Source organism: Taudactylus pleione, unplaced genomic scaffold, assembly GCF_031769625.1.
Source record: "Taudactylus pleione unplaced genomic scaffold, aTauple2 ptg001827l, whole genome shotgun sequence".
In the NCBI taxonomy this organism is placed as follows: Eukaryota; Metazoa; Chordata; class Amphibia; order Anura; family Myobatrachidae; genus Taudactylus; species Taudactylus pleione.
Window position 1 is genome coordinate 381767 of NW_028286224.1, and position 19291 is coordinate 401057.

Genomic DNA, 19291 nt, shown 5'->3' on the forward strand with positions numbered 1-19291 from the left:
ACCAAATAGTAATGCTCCCTAGTAATGCCCCTGTCGTGCCCCCTGGTAATGCCCCTGTAGAGCCCCCTGGTAATGCCCAGGGGGCATAATGACAGTGGCAGGTGGGGAGTTTGACTGGGGCGGTACACCTGTCAAACCGTAACGCAGGTGTCCTAAGGCGAGCTCAGGGATGACAGAAACCTACCGTGGAGCCCCCTGGTAATGCCCCTGTAGGTAATGCCACTGTAGTCCCCCTGTAGAGCCCCCTGGTAATGCCACCTGTAGTGCCCCCTGATAATGCCCCTGTAGAGCCCCCTGGTAATGCCCCTGTAGAGCGCCCTGGTGATGTCCCTGTAGTGCCCCCTGGTAATGCCCCTGTACAGCCCCCTGCTAATGTCCCTGTAGGTAATGCCACTGTAGTCCCCCTGTAGTGCCCCCTGTTTATGCCCCCGTAGTGCCACATACACACACACACAAAAAAAATACTTACCTTAAACCCCGCTCCTGTGAATGCCGCCGTCGGGTCCGCCCGGCTGCTTCTCGGAACTATGGGAGAGACGTCATTATGTCTCTCCCATAGTGCCTGTGGGGAGAGCCGGAAGCTGGAGTTTAGGAGAGAACTCCAGCCTCCGGCTAGCACGGCGCTGCAGAGAAGGAGCCAGGCACCCGCTGGTAATAACATTTCAGCGGGCGTCCGGCTTGGAGTCTCCCTGCGGCGCCGGGCTGGAGGACACTGGCGCTGGGTGCAGCGGCACACCCGGTGCACGTGCACCTCCAGCCCCCCCCCCCCTTAGTTGCGGCCCTGTATCTATCTATCTGTCCAACGCACAAAAACACTAATATAGAATATGTGAATTTGTATCTATTAAACCTATATACTAAAGTAAATTTGCAGGGTATCCCCCCAAAACACCCTTTGCCCCACCAAAGATCTGCCCCCAGACTCAGTCGTTGGTGACTCAGGCCCCTGCCTCCCATTCCCTCTTAACCGCAGCTCCGTCTGGTGCATCCTTGTTGATATGCAGCTCCTGGAAGATCTGCATCTGTGCTTATGCTCGGGCCTGTTGCACAGGTCCACGGCTAGAGCTGCCACCAGGGAGGAGTGGGACCGGGGATGTGGCTGAGTCACACTGGCATGAGAAGCTGCTGAGGAGCAGCGACATCAGTGAGCGAGGACAGTCTATAGCTAGACGGAAGCAGCATCTGATGGTCTGACACAAAGCCCTCCACTAGTATATGGTTATGGTAGCTTCTCAGGTGCCAGGAAGAGATGCCATGTATTGGGCGGTCATGATGTACATATTTACAGCTCTAAGCGGGGTGAATATATTGTGGGCAATGGAGGAGGTGCCCCTTCAGTGCTGGCGCCCGGCTGTAGGCGGCTTCATTGTCTCCCATAGTTCTGCCCCTGCTTCTTACACAGATTTAGACTCATTCACACACAGATGTACAAATGTCGCACATCAAATTGATCAGTGCAATCTAGTAGTTTTGTCACTTCCAGTTGTTTTATTTATGCAAATAAACTCACACTTCGAGCCAGAACCTGGCTCACTGAGAGGGTCTGTTTGACGGGACTGAAGCCACAGCGTATGAGAACATATCTGTAGAAACTGATTATGCGTAAATTCTATCAGTTGGTTCGCGCTCTAAAGGGTATCAGTTACCTCTAGCAGCTATTCACACTGTAGGTATCCCCAACCTACCAAGATACCGAAATCACAACAGAAAAAAAACAAGTATCAGGTGCTGGAAGACACTATAGTGCAGTGTTGTGGGTAAGATAAAGCGACTGGTGTTAGTTCAATCTCTCATTTGCCGAATTGATGTCTATTCATTGTCTCGTTCCACATTGTATTCATGTTTGTATACCCATATTGATCTGACCTTAACACAGGAGCCAAACCTTGCATGTGATAAGGCAATAAAGATTAGTTTTACACCTCTGTGTCAATGTTAGTATACATCAGGTCCAGCTGGACCATAGTGACCGCCCCCCACACCCACACACATCAACTGCAGAAACAAGGTCGATTCGAGGACCAGCAGTGGAGGAGAAAACCCGGGTAAGTTGCTTTATCTTACCCACAACACTGCACTATAGTGTCTTCCAGCACCTGATACTTGTTTTTTTTCTGTTGTGATTTTGAGGTGGAGTGACGGTTTATCAACTTTTGGTACTAAGTGGATATAAGATGAAGCACTACGTTTTGGCACACAGAAACTAATGTTTGTTCAGCAATAGACTACCTGCACAGATGAACATCCAGCCTACAGTTTTTGCACACTGTTGTAAAGAATTTGGACAATTGTTGTAATCAGAACAATTATTTCCAAGAACACCCTCCCTACAGAAACATCTAGGTGGATAACACCGGGACTATACATGCTATTGAGTGACTATTAACAATTGAGGATAGATAACAACACACAGTAGATAATAGTAACATTAAAAACAAAAATACCTCAGAGCGCTTACACAATACTTTTATATTAATGTAGAAACTGATTAGTTGCTTCGGGAAATTTCTCCACTTTATCTCTCTCCAAGGCTTGATACAACTAAGCGCTGCCTATTAAAGCACTTGTGCTTCAACAAGCATCAACAAGTCCTTCCAGTTAATAGTAGTCAGTGCATGCTAAAACATGTAGTTCACATTAGCTGGAGGAGCAAAAAACAGATGAGAGCAGCGATTTTTCTATCTAGTAAATCAAAATAATCAGCCCGTAGGCAATTCATTTGATTGAGCGAATACTTTGGGCATGAAAAGTGGAAGATTGGATGTGAAAGGGTATGCTACTTTTACATCCATTAATAGCTCTAGATTGCTCTGAATTGAATAGGTCCCCTAGCGTTGGATGCCTTTTATTCTGCCTTTAGGAGTGTTGCTGATTTATGTACAAGGACAGGTGAAGGTGGAGCAAGAACACACCTTAATCAAATTTATTCATACTCGGGAGGACCAACTAAAGGGCATCATTGTCATCTTTGATAATAATTCTAGATACTAATTGTTATATTTCCTTTTACTAGAATTCCACGTTACCTGCACGTCTAAGGTAAATGCTTGTAATGTAATCAGCTGTATCTGTACTCAGTATAATAATTGATGCAGAATAAATATATATTGCTCCATAGATACAACCAGCCAGTAAAGCTCTTATTATATAGAAGGTTGTGCATAATACGTATTATTGTATTATTTAAGGTGGCAGCTTTATCCAAGAGAAATAGGGCTGTGGTTCGCCAGCCCTTAAAAGGAAATGTGTAACAATGTACTAGCATGCTAACGCCTATTAGTGTTTCAGGTATATATATAAACCTTAAATTTTAAATTAGTGTAACCAACACAGTAAAAAATTGTATTTTAGTATGAGAAATAATGAAAGTGCTGAGTGTGAAAATACCTTGTATACATCAGTGTGTATTCATAAAAAATATTGAATAATTTAGGTGCTCAATATGCAAATAATATAAATGTGAAAAAAATGTTTTATATTATATATAAAGTGCCGATTATCAGTATAAAAAATCTTCAACGTGATAATATAAAGTGCCAAGTAACAGTAATAAGTCTAAAAAATGAGTCTTTTTAAAACAGTACACATTTATTTCAATGATTCCATAAAATAAATAGATATATCATACATGAATAAATAAAACACAGGGATAAAAAATAACAATAACATAAAAAATAAAAAATCAATGAGTATATGTAAAGGACCAATATCTATTTAATATCATTTATATGTGGACAAACAAAAAAAAACACGTGACAGCCGGATAGCCAATATGATGCCATTTTTGAGATCCGAACATATCCGAGTAATTCAGAGTAAAAATTAACTGCACATCTCTAATATATATGTATACAGTATACAGTGATTGCGGTGAGTGACAAAATATGTGGGTCCCAGGGACCCTCCACTTTAAAAAAATGGGGTCCTACCTGACCATATCTGGGTTCCATCATAATTTATGCTTTAGAGCTCCCCATATGCCTCTCAGACCTCCGCTAACCCCTATCAAATGATGCCACACAGCCATGCCCGGCCTTTACACATTATGCCGCAAATTAATGCGCTTTACACATTATGCCACACAGCAGTGCCTGGTCTTTGCACATTATGCCACACAGCAGTGCCACGTCTTTACACATTTTGCCACACAGCCATGCCCGGTTTTTAAACATTATGCCGCACATTAATGCCCTTTACACATTATGCCACACAGCAGTGCCACGTCTTTACACATTTTGCCACACAGCCATGCCCGGTTTTTAAACATTATGCCACACATTAATGCCCTTTACACATTATGCAACACAGCAGTGCCTGGTCTTTGCACATTATGCCACACAGCAGTGCCACGTCTTTACACATTTTGCCACACAGTCATACCCAGCCTTTACACATTATGCCGCACATTAATGCCCTTTACACATTATGCCACACATTAATGCCCTTTAGTCCCCCTATGCATTGTCCCCAGCAGTAGTCACCCTATGCATTGCCCCAGCAGTAGTCCCCCTATGCATTGCCCCCAGTAGCAGTCCCACCCCTATGCATTGCCCCCAGTAGTTGACCCCCTATGCATCACCCCCCAGTAGTCCCCCTTTGCATTGCCCCAGTAGTAATCCCCCTATGCATTGCCCCCAGTAGTAATCCCCCTCCCCTATGCAGTGCCCACAGTAGTTTACCCTCTATTCATTGCCCCCCAGTAGTTTACCACTATGCATTGCCTCCAGTATTGGCCCACCTATTTGTCATTTAGTGACCTTGGACTAATGCCCAGGTCACTCACACCTTCAATTGGGCCTAATGCCCCCTATGTAGCCCAGGCCTTGTGCCCACCTATATACCCACAGGTCTATTGCCTGAATTTATCCCACAGTCCTAGTGCCTGACAATCCTGGTGGTCTAGGGAGGGGTTAAGTAACGGTGGCCCAAGGCCGCCTACCCGTACGGTGGAAAAGGCTGCTGGGGGAGCTTCATTTGCTCTTTTTCTTTCCACCCCCGTAGTCCTCTTCAGTCCTCAGCTTCATTCTTCTGCAGCTGGCCTGTCCTAGTAAGCGGCACAGCCTCTTCCTTTCTTCCCCCTTGATCGCGCCGTCTTCTGGCCTCTTGAGCGGCCGCCAGAACTGTTGCCGCGCCACTCTTCTCTTGTTTTTGGGAGGTCTTCACTCCACCACTACGCCGCCGGTACTGAAGTTCCTGCTCAGCGTCGTCTAATTCAAGATGCTGCGAGTGGGTGGGGCTATGACGCGGCGAGGTGCGATTGGCTCATCGCGTCTGCCTCCTATTAGCTGCTGGACCGCGAGCCAAACATGGCCAGTGCCAAATATCTGCCACCGCTTGGCTTCCGGGCAGCGAGCTCCGCTCAGCTTGCGCCCGGAGCCAAGCTTCTCCCGCCTCCACTTTACCGCCGGCACTGGTGGGACCAGACGGTCCCTTCACCAGGTACCCTCCGCAGTGGCTTACCCGGCGCTGGGAACAAACACACTGTCCCAGCGCCGGTCACAGATGCTGTGCCGATGCTGGGATCAGGCACTTGATCCCAGCACGGCTTTCCACAGCAGCAGCCAATGAGAGTCTATCTGACTCTCATTGGCTGCTCTAACAGACAGCGCTGTGTCTTTCTCAGGGGGACACGCTGTGCTGCAGCCAGCTGTCAGGGATTGGCCACAGCACAGTGCGTCTCCGGGGACCCGGCTTCTTTAAAAATGTGAGTCCCCAGTGCCCAATTTCAGGTAAAATACGCGCTATAGCGCGTATTTGTGAACACTTCAGTATATATGTATATACAGTGGTGCTTGAAAGTTCGTGAACCCTTCACAATTTTCTATATTTCTGCTGAAATTTGGCCTAAAACTACCTCAGATTTTCACACAAGTCCAAAAAGTAGATAAAAAGAACCAAATCAAACAAATGAGAGAAAAATATTAGACGTGCTCATTTTGTTATTGAGGAAAATGAAACAAGATCCATGATCCATGATCCAATATCACATACTGTATCTGTGAATGACAAAAGTATGTGAACTTTTGCTTTCAGTATCTGGTATGACCCCCTTGTGCAGCAATAACTGCTTCTAAACGTTTCCGGTAATTGTTGATTAGTCTTGAACATCGGCTTGGAGGAATTTTACCCCATTCCTCCGTACAGCTTCAACTCTGTTATGTTGGTGGGTTTCTTCCCATGAACTGCTCGCTTCAGGTCCTTCCACAACATTTTGATTGGAATAAGGTCAGGACATAGACTTGACCATTCCAAAACTTTAAATGTATTCTTCTTTAACCATTCTTTGGTCGAATTACTTGTGTGCTTTGGGTCGTTGTCTTGCTGTATGACCCACGTTCTCTTGAGATGTAGCTCATGGACAGATGTCCTGACAATTTCCTTTAGAATATTCTTATATAATTCAGAATTCATTGTCCCATCAATGATGGCAAGTCATCTTGGGCCAGATGCAGCAAAACATGCCCAAACCATGATACCACCACCACTGTGTTTCATAAATGGTATGAGGTTTTTCTGCTGGATTGCAGTATTCTCCTTTCTCCAAACATAATGCTTCTCATTTAAACCAAAAAGCTCTATTTTGGACTCATCTGTCCACAAAACATTGTTCCAATAGTCTTCTGGCTTGTCCAGGTGATCTTTAGCAAACTGCAGAAGGGCAGTAATGTTCTTTTTGGGGAGCAGTGGCTTTCTCCTTGCAATACTGCCATGCACACCATTGTTGTTCAGTGTCCTCCTGATGGTGGACTCATGAACATTAGCTAATGTGAGAAAGGCCTTCAGTTGCTTAGAGGTTACCTTGGGTTCCTTTGTGACTTTGCTAACTAATAGACACCTTGGTCTTGCCGTGATCTTTGTTGGTTGACCGCTCCTGGGAAGGATAATAATGATCTGGAATTTCCGCCATTTGTATACAAGCTGTCTAACTGTTGATTGATGGAGTCCAAACTCTTTAGAGATGATTTTGTAACCTTTTCCAGCCTGATCAATATATCTGCTAAGCCTAGAGGTTCACATACTTTTGCCACTCACAGATATGTGTTATTGGTTAATTTTCCGCAAAAAAAAAATAAAAAAATGCATGTCTAATTTTTTTGTCTCATTTGTTTGATTTGGTTCTCTCTATCTACTTTTAGGACTTGTGTGAAAATCTGAGGTAGTTTTAGGCCAAATTTCAGCAGAAATATAGAAAATTCTGAAGGGTTCACAAACTTTCAAACACCACTGTATGTATATATATATATATATATATATATATATATATATATATATATATTAGGGGTGTGCACCAGCCACTTTTCTTGTTTTGTGTTTTGGTTTTGGATCTGGATCTTTCTTCGAGTTTTGGATCTGGATTGGTTTTGCCAAAACCACCCTTCCGTGTTTTGGGTTCTGGGTTTTGTGTTTTGGATCTGTATTTTTTTTAAAAAAAGCATAAAAACAGCTAAAATCACAGAATTTGTGGGTTTTTCTGCTCCTATGCTATTATTAACCTCAATAACCTTAATTTCCACAGTCTACTCTGAACACCTCACACTTCACAATGGTGTTTTTATGTCCAAAAGGTTGCACCGAGGTAGCTGGATGACTATGCTAAGTGACACGAGTGGGCGGCACAAACACGTGGCCCATCTAGGAGTGACACTGCAGTGGCAGACAGGATGGCAGTTTGAAAAACTAGGCCGCAAACACTACATAATGCGAAGAAAAAAAAGAGGTGCAAGATGGAATTGTCCTTGGACCCTCCCACCCACCCTTATGTTGTATAAACAGGACATGCACACTTTAACAAACCAATCATTTCAGCGCCAGGGTCTGCCACACGACTGTGGCTGAAATGATTGGTTTGTTTGGGCCCACAAAAAACAAGTTGGCAATTAATCTATCCCTGCATAAACTGGCTCTACGGAGGCAAGATGTTGTCCTCATCCTCCTCATTCACCGATTCCTCACCCTCTTCAGTGTTGTGTACATCCTCATCCTCACAGAGTATTAATTCGTCCCCGCTGGAATCCGCCAGCACAGGTCCCTCTGTACGTTATGGAGGCTTATCTCCCTGGAAGAGTTGATAATTCATTTTTATGAACATTATCTTCTCCATATTTTGTGGAAGCAACTTCCTACGCCTTTCGCTGACAAGGTTCCCGGCTGCACTAAACACTCTTTCGGAGTACATACTGGAGGGGGGGGGCAACTCAGGTAAAATAGAGCCAGTTTGTACAGGGGCCTCCAAATTGCCTCTTTTTCCTGCCAGTACATGTATTGACTGTCTGACATGCCTACTTGGATGCTGTCACTGATGTAATCCTTTAACAGACAGACGCACGCTTGTCGCTGCTGCTTTGAGATTGCAGGTGCGGCTACAGCCCACACAATTCACAAAGACAGAAAAAAAAAAAGAAGAATTTTTTTATTGTTTGTGGAGCACACTTTGAGAGTTTCACCACCCTTTAACAGACAGACGCACGCTTGCCGCTGCTGCTTTGAGGATGCAGGTGCGGCTACAGCCCACACAATCACAAAGACAGAATTTTTATTTTTTTTATTGTTTGTGGAGCGCACTTTGAGGGTTACACCACCCTTTAACAGACAGATGCACGCTTGTCGCTGCTGCTTTGAGGATGCAGGTGGAATCTAGACGGGATTTGGAACCGGGGACACACTACCTCCATCAATTGTCTAAATCCCACTGCACTAATGGCGGATACCGGACGCACGTCTAACACCAACATAGAAGTTAAGGCCTCAGTTATACGTTTTGCTTCAGGATGACTGCTGTCGTACTTCATCCTCCTCGCTAAGGACTGTTGGAGGGTCAATTGTTTAGTAAAAGTAGTGGTGTTCCTACTTCCTCTCTGGGATGATGAACAACTCCCACCAGCAGCAACAGCACTAGGAGGAAGTGGTTCTTGATCTTTCCCTATTTTATTTTTATCGGAGAAAGTTTGGTCCTCCATTTATGTTATATTGATATATACGTGCGGCTAAGGCGCACACAAACACAGAAAATAATTTTTTATTTTTGTTGGAGACTAGTGCACTCTGTGGGTTACACCACCCTTTAAGAAATGAGCCAGCCGGCCCTTTACTTATGGGACACAGGCACACGCTTGGCGCTGCTCCTTTGTTGATGCACGTGCAGCCACAGTGCACACAATTCACAAACACAGAAAATATTTTTTTATTTTGTTTGGAGTGCCCTTTGGGGGTTACAGCACCCTTTAACGGACAAGCCAGCCGGCCCTTTACTTATGACACAGGCGCACGCTTGGCACTACTTTGTTGATGCACGTGCGGCTACTGCGCACACAATTCACAAACACATAAAAATATATTTTATTTTGTTTGGAGTGCACTTTGGGGGTTACAGCACCCTTTAATGGTCAAGCTAACTGGCCCTTTACCTATGACACAGGCGCACGCTTGGCGCTGCTCCTTTTTTGATGCACGTGCAGCCACAGTGCACACAATTCACAAACACAGAAAATATTTTTTTATTTTATTTGGAGTGCACTTTGGGGGTTACAGCACCCTTTAACGGTCAAGCCAGCCAGCCCTTTACTTATGACACAGGCGCACGCTTGGCACTACTTTGTTGATGCACGTGCGGCTACTGCGCACACAATTCACAAACACAAAAGAAAATATTTTTTTATTTTGTTTGGAGTACCCTTTGGGGGTTACAGCACCCTTTAACGGACAAGCCAGCCGGCCCTTTACTTATGACACAGGCGCACGCTTGGCACTACTTTGTTGATGCACGTGCTGCTACTGCGCACACAATTCACAAACAAAAAAAATATATATTTTTTTATTTTATTTGGAGTGCACTTTGGGGGTTACAGCACCCTTTAACGGTCAAGCCAGCCAGCCCTTTACTTATGACACAGGCGCACGCTTGGCACTACTTTGTTGATGCATGTGCGGCTACTGCGCACACAATTCACAAACACAGAAAAATATTTATTTTTTTGCACTTGGGGGGAACACCCCTGATGGACAGAGCACCCCCTAGACAACACTACAGCACCCCTTTGGGACTGGTTCACTGCACAGGACTTTGGAGTGGACACAGCCCCTATGGACAACTGACTGCACAACACAGTCCAACCAGCCCCTACGGACTTTGGAGGAGTGGACACAGCCCCTATGGACAACAGCAGCACAGCACAACACAGCCAGCCCCTATGGACTTTGGAGGAGTGGACACAGCCCCTATGGACAACAGCAGCACAGCACAACACAGCCAGCCCCTATGGACTTTAGAGGAGTGGACACAGCCCCTATGGACAACAGCAGCACAGCGCAGCACAGCACAACACTACACTACACAGCCCAGCCACCCTAACTCCCACCCTCCCTCTTCACTGTCCACAGCCGAGTGAGGAAATGGCGCCGACGTGGAAACCTAATATAGAATCCAAAACCCGCGAGACCCGGAAGGCGGGATGATGACGTTTTGCCTCGATTTCAGATCCGAGTCAGGCGGGAAAAGTCGAGTCTGACTCGGATCGGCCTCGGATTGGGGGGGCTCGGGGGGGGTTCGGATTTCAGAAATCCGAACCCGCTCACCCTATATATATATATATATATATATATATAAATTGACACTGCTGGGAGTTGTTTGAGTGTTTTTTTCAAAGCCCTTAGTGTCGCATCTCTCTGTATGTATATACTTGCTTCAAGGCTTAATTTACGATGAGGGCAACGGGGTGAAGTAATTACATTCTAAAAGTGAGTGCCGGACTTTGCCTGTGTATATATATATATATATATATATATATATATATATATACATACATACATACATACATACATACAATCTTCTCAGCATACTTATACATTTTCTGTGCATATTTTCACCTGCTGTATTAGGGAAGTTGTTATTTACTTTATTTAAGCCTGACATCAGATTTATGTTGCAATATCAAAACAATTATTTTAGAAAATTGGGTAAGAGTATCTGATATAAGTCCAGGGGCGCTGAGAGAGGGGAGGAGTGGGTACTATTTACCCAAGCCCGGGATTCGCCGCCCCCTGCTGAGCAGCAGCCACAGCAGTCTCCTATGCCTGAGGGGGGGAGCGATCACACTGATCACGCCCCCCCTGGCTTTGTGCCAGGCTGGGCGCTGGAAATGTGTGGTTTGGTTTTTTTCGCTCAAGGGGCATGACCACGCCTCCCGTGATTAGGCCATGCCCCCATCTGCACTTGGGCCTGGCAGGGCTCTCAACGCCCCTGTGTAAAACTGCTATGAATCTACACACTACTTCTATATAAATGCTGCCATACTCCGCATCAGGCCCTATATGTATAAAGCTGTGTAAAATGTATGTGTTTTAGGCAAGCTGTACCAGTAAAACCAGACCTTCTGAGAAAACCGCCATTGCCAAGTCAACCCCCCTCACTGAAGCCAAACTATTCAAGGTAAGAATCAATTTAGTTTAATAATTTGGATTTACAATTGCAGTCAGCATGTAATGTGTCACCACCACCTTGGTATCATCATTGCCCTTCACTCAGTATTGCTGTATTGTACTGACAGATGTGTGGTTCAGTTTTCCTGAAAAACGAATATACCTGAACTTATGGATTCCAAGTCAAATTGAGTCCCAGTTCGAAATCATTTTGGGTTTCCATGTGGAACCGAGTCTGGGCTCGGGTCTGCTGTCAGTTCGGTTTTGGATTGCATGTAAATAGGTCCAAATTACTATTAGCTGTTTCTATAAATTCTTTATTGATTTTGAATTAATTCTAAACAAAACCAAAACTGAATCCGAACCAAAACACTTGAGGGTGGTTTTGCCAAAACCAAAACATGATAATGAATTAGAACCAAAACCAATACACAGGCTCTGTGCACATATCTTAATGTGTTGTATGATTTGCTGATTTGGTTACTTGTTGTATAAATCTGCACTTTTGAGCAATATTAGTGAATAACACATCCCATTCAACCATTTCCATTATTCATCCTTTATTAATGTGCTTCTTATGTGATTAGAACTAAAGTATTAACACTCTGTTCAATATTTCAAAATAAAGCAGCCCACAGTCATGGCATATAATACATGAATAATAACTGCAATAACAGACAATTGACAGTACAATACATGACAGGAGCTGTTCATTTATAAGGATGTAATCTTCAATTTAATAATCTCTGCAGGTGTTTAATAAACTGGTAATAGGGCAATGTTATTGGCCAACTCTAGGCAAAAGCTAATTTTTTAATCTGCTTCCTCCAACCTGTAGAATCACTATTATCCTATGCCTCCAGGCAGGCTGCGCTGTGCAGGGTTATTAGAGAATGGATGCCGGGACACAGCCGCAGTCACCAAACAGTCCAATACTGTAGGTGAAGCTCCTGGTACATGCCGCATCGCCCATGTGATTAGTGCTCTGTAGAAAGCAGTGTCCCCAGCACCATGGAATGCCTTTGATTGAATAATACACAGCAGTTTTGCATTCTGTTTGTTTTCCAACACGCATCAAAATTTAAAGTAAAAGACGCTACACTACACCTCTCAAAGTGGCTCAGTCACATCGGGTGTCTCGCGCTGTATGGCGTATTAAGGCTAGGTGTATGAGGACACATCTAAGTTCTGCCAGTTTTGTACATGAACTAAGTTGTGCACTTTAGGTAATATATTGCAGTCCTGTCTTCACTGAAAGAGAGACTTGAGGGTCTATTCATTATCACTTAATTTCTACAAAAGCAGGTGAAAATTTACATTTTCACAGATATCCCCACCTTACCTTTAACTCACAATCTGGCCCGCTGCCCCCATACAATAGTATGGGGACCTCAATTCATCAAGCTCCAATATTACAATATTTTCGGAGCTTGACTGCAGAAGCATTCACCAATGGGAAGGAGCCCCGGCACACACAAGCTCCTTCTGCCAGGCGGCGGGGCTTTTGTGTGCCTGCGTGAACTCTAGCTCAGGTAGGCACACTAGCACTGGCAATCCTACTAAGGGAGACAGCTGATTCTCAGATTAGCTGTCTCTGCGCCGGAGCAGTTTAGAATTGCTCCGGCGCTCACCACGTGTTGAAATGTTAATTATCAGGGTCCGCTTGGACCCCGATAAGTGAGATAATGAATAGAGCCCTTGGTACATTGCATTTATTCTATTGGTCTCCTGCACTCCATTACATGCAGATTGGAAAATTACACTGAGGAATGAGTGCAGTAGTCAATAAACCTGATGTCTGTATATGTCTGTGGGGGAGATTAAATTAAGTGCAAGTTGCCTGGCACATTGGTATACCACGGCTATAATGCCAAGAGCAATTCAATTAGTAGTTCCTCAATGAGCAGCACAACTGGAATATTGCTTAACATCTTCAATTTGCCAATAATTATCCTTTTCGTGAAGCTCCTTGGCTCTCCACATGCATCACAGCCACTACAGCACTCTGCTGCACCTCCACTCTGTGACCAGTATCCCTAACCCCCTGGGACTCTGCCTGCACAGCAAACACAACAGCACTCTACTAAATGTCAAGTCCGTGACCAGCTCCCACAGCCCACTGGATTTCTGCCTGCACTGCAGCCTCCTCCGTACTCTGCTGCACCTCACACCTGTGTCCAACTTCTGCCTCCTGCAATACAACTGTCGTAGCACCTGTCTGCACATCCACCTGTGCTCTGCTTTTGCTGTATGTACCCTGTGTCTTAGGAGGCCTCACTACAGCGGCCGCAGCACCCTAATTCCTGTACGACCTTTGAGCAGCCTACACTTTTCTCTGTACATCAGCCTCCTCAGACTACCTGTTCTTCTTTATTACCAGCCACTGGGATCCATCCACTAACACATGGCAATAAAAATCTGTGTTCCTCCCAGTATTTGCATCCAGTGCTGTACAGTATGTATTGTAACATGTTCCCTATTAACGCTTCTGGACCCCTCTTTTGACCACCTTGTATTCTTCTAAAGTTCATTCTAATTTCTCCACTTTTCTCCCACTTATGTGCACTGATAAGGCGATTTACTTTTTTATAGGAAGTATAGGAATTGTATCATTAGCTTCTATTTATCTTTGGTCATTTGAGTTGATTTTTTTCTCTAATTAACAAATATATGGCTATATTTAGGTTCCTGGCAACTATCCTAAGTATCATTTACATACTAATGGGAAAAACTCATCAGACTAACCCTGGGGGATTCCTGATGTGTTTACTGTATTGGCATTAAGCTCATTGCTGATTACCATAACCTGCATTGCTGATTACCATAACCTGCTGCTGTGACAGAGCATTGCTTTCTTGACCCTATGTTTTCTTTGCATTTGTTAGGTTCAGCACTTAGGGCTCTATTTACTACAATCCGCATATTGAATGCAGATTGTAGTGTGATATTACCGAGTGAATTCGCATTGCGAATTCAGGCAATATCACAGGGATTTACTACAAATCCCTTACAGGGACAGAGCTTGTGAGAAAGCTCTGTCCCTCCAAATCCCCTTCAGAGCCTTATCGCGGTATTTTTGCAAAAAAAAAGGGGTTAAGTGCCCGCGCATGCGCCGACCAATCGCCGCTGCTACCCCCCCTGGCGCTATGCCCCGCCCCCTGGCACTAAGCCCCGCCCTGCAATCACGGACCCCCCCGTGACCCCCCCTCCCTTAATAGCACTTACCTACATGCTCCGGGCCTCCGGTGATGTTCTCCATTCCTCCGGTCAGGTGATCTCCCATACTGCACTGGGACCCGATCACCTGATGACCGGGCAGCAGTGCACTATGGGAGACCAGCTGACCGAAGGGGAGTCATCACCGGAGCCCAGATCACCGGTCCCTGGAGTCAGGTAAGCAAAAAAAAAATATTTACTATTTTTTTTTTTTTACAGTAATCAGCTTGCAGACTGTTTAGACCACACAGCTGATTACAGGGACCGACTCCAGGCTCTGCTCTCCCCGTTAGAGCAGGGCAGGAGGCCGGTAACCGGGGGAGACCCTGGATAACGCCACCTCCAGGTGGCGTTATTATCACAGGGCTTCCCCCGATATTTTTTCACATTTTATTTTTAGTAACTCTCTTTGGATCACATTTCCCATTACAGTTATGGGAAATGCGATCTGCTTTACTAAAAATAAGTGATACTTAGGGGTTGGAGTAGAATTTTACGAATTCTACTCCAATTGCCCTGTAATAACTATAGGTGATACTAAAATAATGTGAAAAGGGTGTGACAACACCCTTTTTCACATTATTTTAGTAAAAATAATGTTGATAAATAGAGCCCTTAGAGCCTAATTCAAAGATTTATGTGAATTTGATATTCACATAAATCTCCGATGTTTGCAGATTTGCAGATCTGATTCTGTGATGTCAGTCGCAGTGCCCTAAAGCCACAGCATGAGTGACATGCTGCCAGTGTTTGGTGGTGGCGACAGGGAGCATTCCAGAAAAAGGGGGCGTTGGCTTTGTTTTCCGGACGTGCTGGAATCAATGGCTGGAAGCAGCTTCACTGGCACCGGCAGAGTGATTTTGCTGGATATCCTGAGTATCCCGAAGGTTACTCAGATGTCCGCTGTCCATGCAGTTGATCTGAAGCTGCCTCTCCGGACGCAGCAATAGATCAGAGACCCCTCAGTGGGTGTCTTTATTTTTCTTAAGAATCCTCCTGCAGCTTTTGCACAAAGACGCCGAGGCTGTGCTATTGTGTACATTTGCCCTTAGTGCAGACCAGTATACCATGTATTATTATGTCACGAGTGAGATCTCTGGCCACCAGCTAACCAAACTAAACACTGGGCCTGATTCAGCATGGATCACTATTGCGATTGCAGCTGCAATTACACACGCAGTTCTGCAAAAATATGCTAATGTTTGCAGCGGCTCAGCCAGCATAGAGACGCCCACTACCGTTTTCTCACATCCGTAATACCTCGCAGTTCTGTGTGTACATCGGTAACATTGAGTAACATTGGACTCTCACGCAAAAATGACAGCAGCTCTGACCTGTCTCAAAAATGACAAGTCTCATTGCACGCAGTGAGTACTGAAGCTGCGTATGCCGTCAGAGTGGCTAATTTATGCACGCCCAGGTAATGGCGTTCAAACGGACAAACATGCCTGCGCTTCTCCTACCACTCTCCTGTCACCACCCGGAAACGCTGACTTCCCATCACTCACACTTCGATGGTTTTCTATCTGCGTGTGCGATCGCAATGCTAACCTGTGCACGCGAACTGCGGTGCATACGCATGCGCAGTATGCACCATCGGCCGTTCTGTGTTCGAGGTTGCAGCTGCGATCCGTGATGAACCCGACCCACTGACCAGTGAATTATGATTTTCCTTTCACACTGTCTTACTTCATGTTTTACTTTCAATTTCTATTCATATTACTATGAGTATGAATCATTAAATACATGCAAATCAAGTCGGGATGTTTATAAAAAAATATAAACAAACATTTTGCTTTTGTGTTAAAAAGAGGAAGAAGCATTTGTAATAATCTTTATGTTCCTCTTCCTACCATTACATTAGCAAGGGTTGTCTTTATATATACACTATAGTAATACTATGTAAATTGTATTATGCAGTTATTCATACATACATGATATTAATATGCTGCCTGCTGTAATGTAACCTTAGCAATCAGCAGGGATAATAAATGTGGCCCCATAAAGCACAATCCCGCTAATAAGCAATAATTGTTAATTTAGGTCAAATTAGTGCTAAATACCATTAATCAGTAACAGGGGCAGCTAGAGGGGTGACCTTACAGGGCCGTCACCTGGAGCGCTGTAGCCTGGAAGGGCACAGCCGCAGTCAACCCGGCCTATCAGACTCCAGTCTGCATTGATCCGACTCCCCTCCTGCTGCCTCTCCTCTGCGCCACCCAGGGGCATACCAACCTTGGACTGATATAGAGCCCAGACTGAAGTCTCTCCAGAGCCTATCTCCCCTGCACACAGACGGCAGACAGACGAGGAGCGCATGTGATTCTCTTTTCTACCCCCACCCGGGCCGGCAGCCATACCTACAGTCAGCGCAACAGCACCTTTGTGTGTGCTGCTATCCTCTTTCCAGGACCAGATACATTTCTTCAGTGTTTTATTACATACATGCCCAAGGGCTCTTTATCCCCACTCCATGAGCCCAGTCTGCTCTTTGTTAACAGCATCACAGTGTGCTCCTGACGCTGAGAAATGTACTAAGCCTTGCAGAGTGATAAAGTACTAACCAATCAGCTCCTAACTGTCATTTTTCAAACACAGCCTGTAACATGACAGTTAGGAGATGATTGGTTGGTACTTTATCCCTCTCCAAGGCTTAGTGTATCTCCCCCTTGAACACACAGTACCAGGGTATAGCACCACCTGGCAAATACTCCACTGGTCAAAATAGTCTCTAATATGTGCTCCCCCATTCCCACAGAATGATACCCTGAGTTTCTACACAGGGCATAGCTGTCCTATTAGCTTTCCCCTGACAGCACCCAACTGCAGATGTAATAATCCTGGGCCTTTGTGTATCCTGTGTGTAATGTCTGTGTCTGGTCAGTCAGGAGCCTCAGTACATGAGCCAGGCGGACCTAATACCGACGCTGGAAGTTAGAAGATGAAGATCCTGACAAGGTAAGTTTTCTTCCTATCACTAACCCTTTCCCCCCCCTAACCCTCCCTTAGGAGTGCCTAACCCCAACCCCCCCCAAGTGCCTAAACCTAACTCCCCGTCCCCGCAGCTTAAACCTAAGTGCTAACCCTAACCTCCCGTATCCCTAGCCTAACCCTCCCAGGGGGGTGCCTGACCCTAAGTCCGTCCCAGGAGCCCCTAACCTATCCCCCCCCACCCATGGCTGTCCGCACCTGGCGCCCGGCTTACCTTTATTCGGTATGCCGTGAGTCGGGCTCCCTGCATAGGTATAATGACAGGCGTGGGTATTTCAACGCCTGTCTTTAGTCCCCTGCCAGGATATGAGAGTCGGGAAGCCGCCTGTCGATGTATTGACTACATCCCGTACATGAGTTGGGAGAGCTCCAGATTGAAACTGTATTTCTTTTAATAGTGAGGAAAATACATATAAGTATGTATGTATTGGTAATTTGGTATGTATGATACCTGTATGTAGCAGACAAAGTGTATGTGTATTAATGTATTGGGTATGTGTGTGGATATGATTCCTGTACAGTAACTATTGGTCTGAATGCAGATGTGTAATGTAGATATCGGTCAGCTACATGTATGAGACACAGTGATTGTATTTTTCAGTGTCACTGTGGGCCAGATCTCCTGCTATGTGGCATTATTTTATATAGGAAGTGAGCCTCAGACAGCACACCTTCAACATATATATATATATATATATATATATATATATATATATAATTGGAGATGCTACCTGTGGAGACAATTGATATATGCACAAAAAAAGAATTACAGGTGCTCAACTCCAAATTAACTGATTATATATAAATATAATATATAATATATGTATTCAGATCCAGAGCGCAGGACACCCCCAAACTGGCCCAGCTAAGCTGCACCAGGGCACTACCATAGTAAGAAAAGTGCAGTGTAAAAGAGATAGTTAAGAGCAGCCAGGCTGCATAGAGAATGAAAATGAAAAGTGAAATACATATATAATAAACAAACGGTGAAGGGTTAAAATGTGTTATAAAGGAAAAATGTGTTATAATGCGGTGCCCTGAAGCAGATCAACCAAAGCAATCCAGGGGGACTCACACCCCAAAAATGAACCAAAGCTGCACTACACAGTCTAAATATTCGCAGGACTTACCTATATTGTGCCTCTGACTGGTGTGCATATTACATTGCCAGACTCCATGCTCTAACCCAGTGGTTCTCAAACTCGGTCCTCAGGACCCCACACAGTTCATGTTTTGCAGGTCACCTACAGGTGTAATCATTATTCACTGACACATTTTAAAAGGTCCACAGTTGGAGCTAATTATTTCACTTGATTCAGTGTGGAGACCTGGAAAACATGCACTGCTTGGGGTCCTGAGGACCGAGTTTGAGGACCTGTGCTCTAACCAATGTAGTAAGGGTGCTAGCCTGAGTGGAAAGTGTCTCAGGCTTTCCAGGTGTGCAAAGCAATGCACTGATTGAGTTTATATAGGAAGTGGGCCTCAGACTGCACACCTTGAACATATATATATATATATATATATATATATATATATAATTGGAGGTGCTACCTGTGGAGACAATTGATATATGCACAAAAAAAGAAGTACAGGTGCTCAACTCCAAATTAACTGATTATATATAAATAAATAAATTTTTGCAATGAATAGAGGTTTTTGGCATAATATT

General features: G+C 44.7%; 1 protein-coding gene across 1 annotated transcript in view; it reads left to right on the plus strand.

Annotated features, from left to right (window-relative positions):
• The window catches only part of LCP2 (lymphocyte cytosolic protein 2), a 197971-nt gene that overhangs the window by 146694 nt on the left and 31986 nt on the right, over positions 1-19291 (plus strand). Inside the window, exons 12-13 of the mRNA XM_088465046.1 lie at positions 3014-3039; positions 11342-11425. Coding sequence (XP_088321172.1) covers positions 3014-3039; positions 11342-11425 — 110 coding nt within the window. The remainder of the gene's footprint in view (positions 1-3013; positions 3040-11341; positions 11426-19291) is intronic.